The sequence below is a fragment of the Staurois parvus genome, unplaced genomic scaffold, assembly GCF_062004578.1.
Source record: "Staurois parvus isolate SC_StPar_1 unplaced genomic scaffold, SC_StPar_1.0 ptg000851l, whole genome shotgun sequence".
Classification (NCBI taxonomy): domain Eukaryota; kingdom Metazoa; phylum Chordata; class Amphibia; order Anura; family Ranidae; genus Staurois; species Staurois parvus.
In genome coordinates this window covers 138,580-151,845 of record NW_028318647.1, presented here as the reverse complement: position 1 = coordinate 151,845, position 13,266 = coordinate 138,580, and the positions used below count along the sequence as shown (strand labels likewise).

General features: G+C 46.3%; 1 protein-coding gene across 3 annotated transcripts in view; it reads left to right on the top strand.

Moving 5' to 3' along the window:
• The window catches only part of ABCA5 (ATP binding cassette subfamily A member 5), a 136,551-nt gene that overhangs the window by 110,971 nt on the left and 12,314 nt on the right, over window positions 1-13,266 (top strand). For all 3 annotated transcript variants that reach the window (XR_016306666.1, XR_016306665.1, XM_089655587.1), the window contains exons 28-37: window positions 56-147; window positions 2,154-2,271; window positions 3,605-3,722; window positions 3,801-3,892; window positions 5,730-5,902; window positions 6,731-6,806; window positions 6,897-6,991; window positions 9,721-9,840; window positions 10,022-10,171; window positions 11,485-11,564. Coding sequence is in view for 1 of the 3 variants with exons in the window: in XM_089655587.1 (XP_089511713.1) it covers window positions 56-147; window positions 2,154-2,271; window positions 3,605-3,722; window positions 3,801-3,892; window positions 5,730-5,902; window positions 6,731-6,806; window positions 6,897-6,991; window positions 9,721-9,840; window positions 10,022-10,171; window positions 11,485-11,564 (1,114 nt within the window). In the remaining 2 variants the exon portion in view is untranslated. The remainder of the gene's footprint in view (window positions 1-55; window positions 148-2,153; window positions 2,272-3,604; window positions 3,723-3,800; window positions 3,893-5,729; window positions 5,903-6,730; window positions 6,807-6,896; window positions 6,992-9,720; window positions 9,841-10,021; window positions 10,172-11,484; window positions 11,565-13,266) is intronic.

Sequence of the window (13,266 nt, the reverse complement as noted above, 5' to 3'; positions counted from 1 at the left end):
TGTCCTAGATATATACCCACATTTGTTCTGTATGACGATTCTTCTATTTCTACAGCCGTACATACAATGCGTGATCCTTCTGCTTCTCCTGCGCCACCTAGAGGTAAAGAATGGAGGAAAATCGATCAGGAAAGATCCCTTGTTCAGGTAGAATGCAATTTTTTTTTTTTTTGCTCGGGAATTAATTGGCGCAGAGCACAGTTTACAAAGATCACAAATGGGGGGCGCTGCGACTCCTGGCACTACCCCCTTTCTCCATTAACCTATTAGGGACACCTGATGTAAAGGGGGACTCTACTGAGGATACCTAATGTAAAGGGGGACTCTGCTGGGGACACCTATTGTAAAGAGGGACTCTGCTGGGGACACCTGATGTAAAGGGGGACTCTGTTGGCGACACCTGATGTAAAGGGGACTCATTGGGGACACCTGACATAAAAGACTCTATTGGGGACACCTAATGTAAAGGGGGACTCTACTGAAGATACCTGATGTAAAGGAGGACTTTACTGGTGACACCCATTATAAAGGGGGACTCTGTTGGGGACACCTGATGTAATGGGGGACTCTACTGAGGATACTTGATGTAAAGGGGGACTCTGCTGGGGACACCTATTGTAAACGGGGACTCTGTTGGGGACACCTGATGTAAAGTGGGGACTCTACTGGGGACACTAATGCACAGGGGGTCTCTACTGGGAACACCTAATGTAAAGAGGACTCATTGAGGACACCCGATGTTATAGGGGAGTCTACTGGAGACACCTGATGTAAAGGGGATTTTATTGGAGACACCTGATGTAAAGGGGGACTGTACTGGAAACATCTGATGTAAAGGGGGACTCTAATGGGGACACCTGATATAAAGGGGGACTCTACTGTGGACACCCGATGTAAAGGGGATTCTATTGGAGACACCTGATGTAAAGGGGGACTGTACTGGAAACATCTGATGTAAAGGGGGACTCTAATGGGGACACCTGATATAAAGGGGGACTCTAATGGGGACACCTAATATAAAGGGGGACTCTACTGGTGACACCTGATGTAGGGGAAACTGTACTGGAAACATCTGATGTAAAGGGAGACTTTAATGGGGACACCTGATATAAAGGGGGACAGTAATGGGGACACCTGATGTAAAGGGGGACACTACTGGGGACACCTGATGTAAAGGGGGACTCTAATGGGGACACCTGATGTAAAGGGGACTCTACTGGGGACACCTGATGTAAAGAGGGACACTACTGTGGACACCTGATGTAAAGGGGACTCTAATGGGGACACCTGATGTAAAGGGGGACTCTAATGGGGACACCTGATGCAAAGGGGGACTCTAACGGGGACACCTGATATAAAGGGGGACTCTACTGGGGACACCTGATGTAAAGGGGGGCGCTAATTGGGACACTTGATATAAAGGGGGACTCTACTGGGGACACTTGATGTAAAGGTGGACTCTACTGGGGACACCTGATGTAAAGGGGGACTCTACTGGGGACACCTGATGTAAAGGGGGACTGTATTGGAGACACCTGATGTAAAAGCGGGGTCTCTATTAGGGACACCTGATGTGAACGGGGACTTTATTGGGGACTCCACGTGGCAGGGAGGGGGGCGCAATTCCCCATCTTCACCCTGGGCTCTGGATGAGCTTGTCCCAGCACTGGTGTGAATGGTCCCTTATGGTCATAGCACATGAATGTAAAGCAGTCACAAAGGAAAGATTGCAATCAGTGTGCAGTAAATGCGGGAACATGGATGGGTTACACGGGACAGTTACGTGAACCTGAACTTTGCTTCTCTCCTTCCCTTGGCTCCTCCACTACTTTGTTCATGAGTGACGAGAGTACTTCCAAGTATGGGGATCATGTGACCTACTCTCCTTCCACCCACACACTGGTGCTTGGCCACTAGGAGCCCAGTGCTGGCACCTTGGGGGCGGGGCAAGAGCCCTGTGTAAGTTGTAGCTCGGTGACTTTCTGGTGCTTCTTTTTCTTCTTTTCACTCTCAGCAGCCAAACGGAATGCCGGTTCCCTTCTGTCCTTCTGATCCGGACCTTCAAAGTAATGTCTTTATTCAAAATGGCGGCCAATAAATACGCTTGTTTGTATTTTAAATGAAGATCCGTTTTTGTTTTCTTGGGGCCACAGGACGAAAGACAAGAAAGGAAAAGCATGGAAGTTCACCGAGGTCCCGGAGGACGAAGACGAGGATGTCCGGACAGAAAGGGCGCGGGTTGGCGAGTACATGGCGTCTGACTGCTATGAGGTACGGATGTCCCGGATAGACACCTGAGCAGTAATGGACACAGCTGATCACGTGGTAAAAGGCCACTGTTTACCGTATCACGTGATCACCGGCGGCGCTGGGTGTGCGCCGCTGGGGGCGTGTTCTGGAATGACATCCATGGACGTCGTCCTAGAACTAGAAAACCGTGCTGTAGCCATCTATCGGCTATAACGCGGTAGAGAAGAGTTTAAACGAATCCAAAATAACAAAACTTCGAATTTTGAGTAGAATAAATTGAAATTCGAATAGACTAGACGAGAATAGAAAAGAATACAATAGAAAAGAACAGAATAGGATAGAAAGAATAAAAATAAAATATAACCGTCTTCTGAAATTTTAATTTCAAATAGAATAAAAGCGAATTTGAATAGAATAGAAAATAATAGAATATAACCATCTTCTTAAATTCAAATTTCGAATAGAATAAATTCAAATTCGAATAGACTAGACCAGAATAGAAAAGAATAAAATAGAAAAGAACAGAATAGAAAGGTAAAAAATAAAACATATAACCGTCTTCTGAAATTCAGATTTCGAATAGAATAAAAGCAAATTTGAATAGATTAGAATAGAATAGAAAATAATAGAATAAAATACAACCATCTTCCGAAATTCGAATTTCGAATAGAATAAATTCAAATTTGAATAGACTAGACAAGAATAGAAAAGAATAAAATAGAAAAGTACAGAATAGAAAGGAAAAAAATAAAATATATAACAGTCTTCTGAAATTCAAATTTCGAATAGAATAAAAGTGAACTTGAATAGAATAGAAAATAAAAGAATAGAACAGATTTTAATACTTTTCAAATTCAGAAAATTCGAATCAAATTCGAGAATGGATAAACAAAACAAAATAAATTCCAAAAGCGAATTAAACAAATTTATCGATTTTAACTAAATGAAATTATTTGAATGAGTGGAAAGTAAACGATTATTTCTCATTCTGCACATGTGTAGACAGAGATGGTTCATTATATATATATATATATATATATATCAGGGGCGGACTGACCATTTGGGAACTCAGGCACTGCCCGAGGGTCTGGGGTCAGTAGGGGCCCCATGAGATGCCCCTGGTACCTTTCATAGGCTTTTTTGGGTGTGGTTTGAGTGTGGGTGAGGACACAGGGGCCCCATGATCCCCTATTCCCCGGGGGCCCCATGATCCCCTATTGCCCAGGGGCCCCATGATCCCCTATTGCCCGGGGGGCCCCATGAGTTGTCAGTCCGTCCCCGATATATAGAGAGAGGTTTATCAAAGTGCCATCCATTGAGGGTTTCACTCTACGTTGACCTTCGTCCTTCCCAGAAACCGGCCATCATGGTGAGCGGATTACACAAGGAGTACAATGAGAAGGGGAAGACCATTGTGGGGAAGACCATGAGGAAGCTGGTGGTCAATAACATCTCCTTCTGTGTCAGGAAAGGTAAGTCGTTCCCCCTCCCCCCATCCAACTCTACGCAGGAAAGGGTTGTCACCATGGTAAACCTGTCTCTGATTCCAGGGGAGATTCTGGGGCTGGTGGGGCCCAATGGATGCGGTAAAAGCACGATCCTGGACATAATGGTGGGACAGACGGAGCCGAACGCCGGGAAGGTCAGCAAATGTTGGGGTTGTTCATATTCTGTGTTCTGTGGAAGGAGAACCTATCATAGTGCTGCAGAGGAGGGGAGTTAGAGATTTGTCACCAACCTAAAAAATTGAAGAAGAATCCAGAATATTAAATACTTGCAGACTTTTTCCTTTCCTTAGAGCCATCTTCTCTTCTGGGAGTGTCTAATTACTGCCTGTGCTGGCCCAGCTCTTTCCTTCTTACGCGTCATAGCCCTCATCTTTTCTGGGAGTGTCTAATTGCTGTCAACGCTGACCCAGCTCCTCTGCCCTCTCTGCAACTGTTATTTTGCTGTCAGGGGTGGGGTGAAGGAGGATACTATAGAGTGACAGATAAGTGACAGCGGAGTCTCCTGGGGCTGCTGACATCACATCCAAGATAGGGGCCCCCAGCAGCAATCTTGGGGCTACGGACGTTCCACATGGTTCCACTGTATGTATGAATGTTAGCACCCTCTCTTGCTCCCCCAAGATGGACTATGGGACTATGGGACTATGGAACTATGGGACTATGGGACTATGGGACTATGGGACTATGGGACTATGGGACTATGGGACTATGGGACTATGGAACTATGGGACTATGGAACTATGGAACTATGGGACTATGGAACTATGGGACTATGGAACTATGGGACTATGGAACTATGGGACTATGGAACTATGGGACTATGGGGATATGGGGATATGGGACTATGGGGATATGGGACTATGGGGATATGGGACTATGGGGATATGGGACTATGGGGATATGGAACTATAGATTATTAGACTGGGGCTATGGAAGTATGGGACTATGAACTATGCACTATGGGACTCACTTTGGGAAAATGGAACTATAAACTATGAAACAATGGGACTATGGAGCTGTGAACTATGGGACTACGGACTATGGAACTATGGGGATATGGGACTATGGAACTATAGACTATTGGACTGGGGCTATGGAAGTATGGGACTATGGACAATGAAACTATGGAACTATGGACTATGGGGACTCACTCTGGGACAATGGAACTATGAACTATGGAACTACAGACAATGGGACTATGGAGCTGTGAACTATGGGACTACGGACTATGGAACTATGGGAGTATGGGACTCTGGAACTTTGGGACTATGTAGAGTGGGACTATGGAGCTGTGAACTATGGGACTACGGACTATGAAACTATGGGAGTATGGGACTCTGGAACTTTGGGACTATGTAGAGTGGGACTATGGAGCTGTGAACTATGGGACTACGGACTATGGAACTATGGGAGTATGGGACTCTGGAACTTTGGGACTATGAGATTTGTGGTGTGCATAGAGCAGTGCATGTGTGGATGTGTATGGATTATATTTGAATACAGATATTGTTTAGTTTTGCTTTAAGATGCCAGATTCCTGCAGACGTGCAGTCAGGACTGGTGCAGTCAGGACTGGTTCTCTTTAAAGGACAACTCCACATAACTAATATCTCATCTTTGGGCAGGCAGTGATGGGCTCAGTGGCCTGCTGCCTCCTCGTTGCTCCAGCAACTTAGTCTATGTGTATAGGGTAACTCAGGGTCTTCTATTGGGGGGATCAGCATGACAGCCAGGCAGATAGCTTTTTCTGAAGGAGATCCTCAGTGTCACTCCTGACCGGTTCTCTTACATCCTGAGGCCCAATGAAAAGGTTGGTGATTCCGATCTCAGGGCCTGTGTTGAGAGGTATACAATCTATGGACAAGAGATCTCTCTGGTTGAAGGTTGAGGAGAAGGTCAGATGCACCTTCCATGAATCTGAAATGATATCAATGTCTTATACTGATGCCATCTCTATATGTGTGCTTTCAGATCTGGGTTGGAGATCCGGGCCCCTCAGAATCAGGAGAGGGCCCCCTACGATTTGTAGGGTATTCACCTCAATTAAATCATCTGTGGCCAGAGATCAAAGTGCAGGAACACCTGGAGACCTACGGCTCCATCAAAGGCATGAGCCAGAGCAGCCTGAAAGAAGTCATAGACAGGTGAGTTCTATGGGGTCTCATCAGACAATTCATATTATTGAAGGATCCAGGTCTAAGGGAGCCAGAGATCATGAATTCCATGTACAGTGTATTTTCTTAGGGGCCACTCCACTCAAAACTGGGTGGTTGGGAACTCCTCATAATGGGCACAGCAGCAGTACAGACCCTGGAACTTAGCATAGGGATGGTGGGAACCCCTCATAATGGGCACAGCAGGTCTTGAGACCCGGGAACTCAACATAGGGATGGTAGGAACCCCTCATAATAGAAACGGCAGGTGTACAGACCCAGGAACCCAGCACAGGGATGGTGGGAACCCCTCATAATGGGCACAGCGGGTGTACATACCCAGGAACTCAGCACAGGGATGGTGGGAACCCTTCACAATGGGCACAGCAGGTGTACAGACCCAAAAACTCAGAAAAGGGATGGTGGGAACCCCTCATAAAGGGCACAGCGGGTGTACAGACCTGGAACAAAGCACTGGGATGGTGGGAACCCCTCATAATGGGCACAGCAGGGTGTACAGACCCAGGAACTCAGGACAGGGATGGTGGGAACCCCTCATAATGGGCACAGCGGGGGTACAGACCCGGGAACTCAGCACTGGGATGGTAGGAACCCCTCATAATGGGCACAGCGGGTGTACAGACCTGGGAACTCAGCTACAGTGGGTGGGTGGGCGGAGCTGGGAATTCATCTGCCAGAGTGTGTTAGAGATATAAGAATTTGGGGGGTGGTCTCCCCCATTCTGTGTTCACACACACACCCCTGGAGTGGACCGAACCTCTATGTTTGCTGTGATCCTCACTATGACCTTGTTTTCAGAGTAGTAGAAGCTCTGGACATGAGAGAGGACTTGCAGAAGCGTACCAAGAAGCTGTCAGCGGGAGCCCAGAGAAAGGTGACTCCTCCCACTAGATATGCACCTTGTGTTTCCATTCTTCTGTTTCTGGACCTTTTGGATAATGTAATGTCCTTCCTCTTCACGTAGCTGTGTTTTGCCCTGAGCATGCTGGGTAATCCCGACATTGTGCTTCTGGATGAACCTTCCACAGGGATGGACCCTAAAGCCAAACAGCAATTGTGGTGAGGACCTTGGATGTATTATTTACATATTCCCGCACCTTGTATAGAACCATGCCTCAGGCATGTTCTCAGGCTGGAATCATTCATCTGCCAGTCATGTCACAGTAAAGATGCCAAACTGAGGGTTACTCTTCCCACTGATAGCCAATGTAAAGGGACACCTTGCCCACTAAGCCCATAGTTAGCATCATTGTTCCCACTGAACACAAAAGTAAGAGATACTTCACACATTAACCCCAAACTGGAAGCCATTCTTTCTTTTGACTGCCATTGTCAGGAGACACCTTGCCCATTGACCCCAAGTTAAGGGTTAACCTTCACAGTGACCACCAATGGAAGGGGAGACATCTTGCACATTGACTCAAAAGCAAGTGTCAGTCTCCTCATTGGCCACCAATGTAAGGGGGACACCTTCCCCATAAACCCCAACCTAAAAGTTCTTCCTTCCCACACCTCACTCATTGAGCCTAAAGTAAGGGACATTCTTCCCACCACCACCACCGATGTAAGGAACATTCTTCCCACTGACCACCAAGGAAAGGGACATTCCACTGACCACCAATGTAAGGAGCATTCTTCCCACTGACCCCCAATGTAAGGAACATTCTTCCCACTGACCACCAAGGAAAGGGACATTCCACTGACCACCAATGTAAGGAGCATTCTTCCCACTGACCCCCAATGTAAAGGACATTCTTCCCACTGACCACCAATGTAAGGGACATTCTTCCCACTGACCCCCAATGTAAGGGACATTCTTCCCACTGACCACCAATGTAAGGGACATTCTTCCCACTGACCACCAATGTAAGGGACATTCTTCCCACTGACCCCCAATGTAAGGGACATTCTTCCCACTGATCACCAATGTAAGGGACATTCTTCCCACTGACCCCCAATGTAAGGGACATCCTTCCCACTGATCTCCAATGTAAAGGACATTCTTCCCACTGACCCCCAATGTAAAGGACATTCTTCCCACTGACCCCCAATGTAAGGGACATTCTTCCCACTGACCCCCAATGTAAGGGACATTCTTCCCACTGATCACCAATGTAAGGGACATCCTTCCCACTGATCACCAATGTAAGGGACATTCTTCCCACTGATCACCAAGGAAAGCAACATTCCACTGACCATCAATGTAAGGGACATTCTTCCCACTGACCCCCAATGTAAGGGACATTCTTATCCCTGACCACCAACGTAAAGGACATTCTTCCCACTGATCACCAATGTAAGGGACATTCTTCCCACTGATCACCAATGTAAGGGACATTCTTCCCACTGACCCCCAATGTAAGGGACATCCTTCCCACTGATCTCCAATGTAAAGGACATTCTTCCCACTGACCCCCAATGTAAGGGGCATTCTTCCCACTGACCACCAATGTAAGGGGCATTCTTCCCACTGACCACCAATGTAAGGGGCATTCTTCCCACTGACCCCCAATGTAAGGGACATTCTTTCCACTGACCACCAATGTAAGGGACATCCTTCCCACTGATCACCAATGTAAGGGACATTCTTCCCACTGATCACCAAGGAAAGCAACATTCCACTGACCATCAATGTAAGGGACATTCTTCCCACTGACCCCCAATGTAAGGGACATTCTTATCCCTGACCACCAACGTAAAGGACATTCTTCCTACTGACTACCAATGTAAGGGACATTCTTCCCACTGACCACCAACGTAAGAGACATTCTTCCCACTGACCACCAATGTAAGGGGCATTCTTCCCACTGACTACCATTGTAAGGAACATTCTTCCCACTGACCACCAACGTAAGGGACATTCTTCCTACTGACTACCAATGTAAGGGACATTCTTCCCACTGACGCCCAATGTAATGGACATTCTTCCCTCTGATCACCAATGTAAGGGACATTCTTCCCACTGACCCCCAATGTAAGGGACATTCTTCCCACTGACCCCCAATGTAAGGGACATTCTTCCCACTGACCCCCAATGTAAGGGACATTCTTCCCACTGACCCCCAATGTAAGGGACATTCTTCCCACTGACCCCCAATGTAAGGGACATTCTTCCCACTGACCCCCAATGTAAGGGACATTCTTCCCACTGACCCCCAATGTAAGGGACATTCTTCCCACTGACCCCCAATGTAAGGGACGTTCTTCCCACTGACCCCCAATGTAAGGGACGTTCTTCCCACTGACCCCCAATGTAAGGGACGTTCTTCCCACTGACCACCAATGTAAGGGGTGTTCTTCCCACTGACCACCAATGTAAGGGACATTCTTCTCACTGACCACCAATGTAAGCGGACACCTTGTCCATTGACCACCAAATCTTTCCCAAGAACCAATAGTGTTTTTTTTTTTTTTAATCTGGTGACAGTGGTGAATGGGGAGAAGAATGGTGGCAATACTTGTTGGAGGTGCCTAATGCACAGCTGGGTTTGTTATTTTGGTTGGAGACAGGTTTACTTTATCTAGGTCCTGACCTGTCACTATTAAAGCCAAATTTACACCCATGCAAGGGAAGTCATGACCACACAGTTCTGTATCCCTGGACCATACTCTCGGAAGGGCAGATATAAGAGATCAGGTGATGGTCCAGTGTCATTCTAATCCTACAAGGTGCCTCCTATTGTCCTTTCTCTGATATTCTGTCTTCCCCTTCTATGGTCTCATACAATGTAACATGTTAACAATAAGTCCTGCCGTGTCACGCTTCTCATGTGTCTTCCTTTGTCCAGGAAAGTCATCAGGTCTACATTCAAAGGCAAGGATCAGGCCGCTATCCTCACCACGCATATCATGGAGGAAGCCGAAGCCATCTGTGACCGAGTGGCCGTCATGGTTTCAGGACAGCTGAGGTAGGTTGTGTCCTGACATCCCAGAGTCAGACCGTCCGTCCTGCTCTTGGAACTAAGAATCCAACCCTAACCAACATTTTATCATTGGGACCGTTTTAAAGTGTACCTGATGTACTTAGGGTTATGAAGCTCATTTCCACTTTTTTGTGGACTCCTATAATACATGTCTACCTCTTCTAAGATATATCGGCTCAGTGCAGCACCTGAAGAGTAAATTTGGGCGGCACTACAGTCTAGAGCTGAAGCTGGATGCAGACTCCGGGGTCCAACAAATGGAGATCCTGCACAGGGAGATTCTCAAACACTTCCCCAATGCCTGCCGCCAGGACAGGTATGTCATACAATAAATCTATGTAGTAATAATAGTATATACTGTACATATATTTATTTATTACATGTTGTGTTCAGGCTCATGCATGGTTCTGTATTTGGAAAGTAATCCAAGAACAACAAGGGTGGGTGCCATACAGTGTGTGTTGTATCATTGTAACCAGCTTCCTATAGTCCAGTATCCTTGGTCCCCATGTACCCCCAACAGGTCACATTTTCACGTTTTCCTTCACCTTACACAAGTGCTTTACACTCACCGGCCACTTTATTAGGTCCACCTTGTTAGTCCCGGGTTGGACCCCCTTTTGCCTTCAGGACTGCTTTCATTGGCATCTAGCATAGATTCAACAAGGTGTTGGAAACATTCCTCAGATATTTGGGTCCATATTGACATGAGTTACTGTTGCCTCTCTACCATCTGGAACCAGTCTGCCCATTCTCCTCTGACCTCAACAAGGCATTTTCCTCCACACAACTGCTGCTCACTGGATATTTTCTCTTTTTCGGACCATTCTCAGTAAACCCTAGAGATGGTTGTGTGTGAATATCCCAGGAGATCAGCAGTTTTGGAAATACTCAGACCAGCCCAATTGGCACCAACAACCATTGTTCAAAGTCACTTAAATCTCCTTTCTTCCCCATTCTGATGCTCGGTTTGAACTTCAGCAAGTTGTCTTCACCACATCTAGATTCCTAAATGTATTGAGTTGCTGCCATGTGATTGGATGATTAGCAGTTTGGTGTACCTACTAAAGAGGCCGGTGAGCAGGGGTGGACTGACAACTCATGGGGCCCTCAGGCAGTAAGGGATCACGGGGTCCCTATGTCCTCGCCCACACTCAAACCACACCCAAAAAAGCCTATGAAAGGTACCAGGGGCATCTCATGGGGCCCCCTACTGACCCCGGGCCCTCGGGCAGTGCCCGAGTTCCCAAATTGTCAGTCCGCCCCTGCCGGTGAGTGTATATCAATGCCAGTGGTTTGGTATTTATGACAGATGTTTTATCTTCGGAAAATTCACAAAATGTGACCTGTTTGCGGGTATATGTGGAATGCGGTCGTAAAGTACCACTATAGCCACTTGGTTCTCCAAAGCAAAATTTCCTGCCCCACCTCTAGAACTGGCTCCATCCACTGCCATGGCTCCTGATCATCGCACATGGGTCAATCAGATGCAGAGGATTCCCTCCCTCACCTGTGTAAACAGTTGCTCAGAATGTGGCATTCCAGATGTATCATTAGGTTCACTGCCCTGTAAGCTTCATCTGTGGTAGGTTGGAGAAGACATTGACTTACTGTTCTTCTGTCTTCCAGCTTTCCTTCACTGATGTCATACAAAGTTCCGAAGGAGGATGTCCAGTCCCTATCACAAGCCTTTTTTAACCTGGGACAAGGTAAAGCCTCTTCTGTTTTAGATATATTTCATTCATGTTGTACTATTGGGGACATAACGGCAATAGACTATATGGAATAACAGATGTTTTAATTGCGAGTCCCTCAAAAAATGAAAGCTGAACTAATATGATGTGAATCTCTGTGCAGCCAGTTTAATAAGAGCCGTGGGGCCCTAACAGCCAACAAGTTCCTTGGCCTCCACTACAGCATCATGGCTTGGTCAAGGACATGCCCCTGACTTATCAATTGGGCAATGAAAGAGCGGGACATTAATGGCGCACCTCTCTGCTGTCTTGTACTGCCATCACGTGCTTTGCAGTAGAGTTTGACTGGGTGTTAGTGCAAGCCCTGCCTTCACTACATCAGGGTGCTGCTGATCAGGAGATTATAGGAGGCTTATGATAGGGTGAAGTCCAATACTCATACTCGATGGATTTAAAAATACTTTTGTTTTTTAAAGGCAATGAATAGTTTGTTCAGGGTTTACTATGATACACTTGTACACTGTATGCCCAAAAAAGTGTGGAGACCTGACCATCACACCTTGTGGGAAATCCTATTCCAAAACCACAGCCAATAATATGAAGTTGCCCCCCCTATTTAACGTCCTTCACTATTCTGGGAAGGTCTTTCACAAGATTTTGGAGGGTGTCTGTGGAAAATTCATGTCCATTTGTGAGGTCAGGTACTTATATTGGACAAGAAGATCTGGATCACCATTGTTGAAATTCAAAGGTGTTCAGTAGGGTTAAGGTCAAGACTCTGTGTAGGACACTCGAGTTCCTCCACCCTTTACACCTATATGAGCTTGTTGGACATCCTTTACAAAACCATGGCTCTTTGGAGTTGGCCTCCCTTGTGGTTATTACATATTCCACTCTTCTGGGAAGATTTTCCATATTTTGGTGGACATCCCATTCTGAAACCATTGACCTTAATATGGATTTGTCCCCTTTATGTCTATAATATCCTTCGCTCTTTTGGGAAGGTTTCCACAAGATTTTGTCGGGTGTCTGTGGGAATTTGTGCCCATTTGTGAGGTTAGATACTGATGTTGGATTAGAAGACCTGGCTCATAATCAAGGTTATTCTTCATCCCAAAGGTATTCAGTAGGGTTGAGGTCAGGGCTCTGTGCAGGAAATTCGAGTATCTCCACATCAAACTTGACAAACCATGTCTTTATGGAACTGGCTTTGCACACAGGGGCACAGTCATGCTGGAACAGAAAAGGGTCTTCCCCAAACTGTTACCGCAAGGTTGGAAGAAAACAATTGTCTACAATGTCTTTGTATATTGTAGTAATAACAGTACCCTGTACTGGAGACACCTGTACTTCATCATTTGGAGGAGTGTCCACATCCTTTTGGCCATATAGTGTATCAGTTTGCACTTGGATGACCCTATTACCATTATTGGTAGACGTTGTTCATCGTGAACCTCCAAGGACAGGACTGATGTTGGATATGAGGACCTGACTTACCAATGACATTACAAAGGTGTTCTGTAGAACTGAGGTCCGGGCTCTGTACAGGACACTCAAGTTCCTCCACACCAAACTGGTCAAGCCATGATTTTATGGAGTTGGCTTTGTAGATAGGATCACAGTCATACTGGAACAGTAAAAGGTCTTTCTCAAACTGTTACCACAAGGTTGGAAGAGCATAATTGTCTACAATGTCTTTGTATGTTGTAGTAATAAC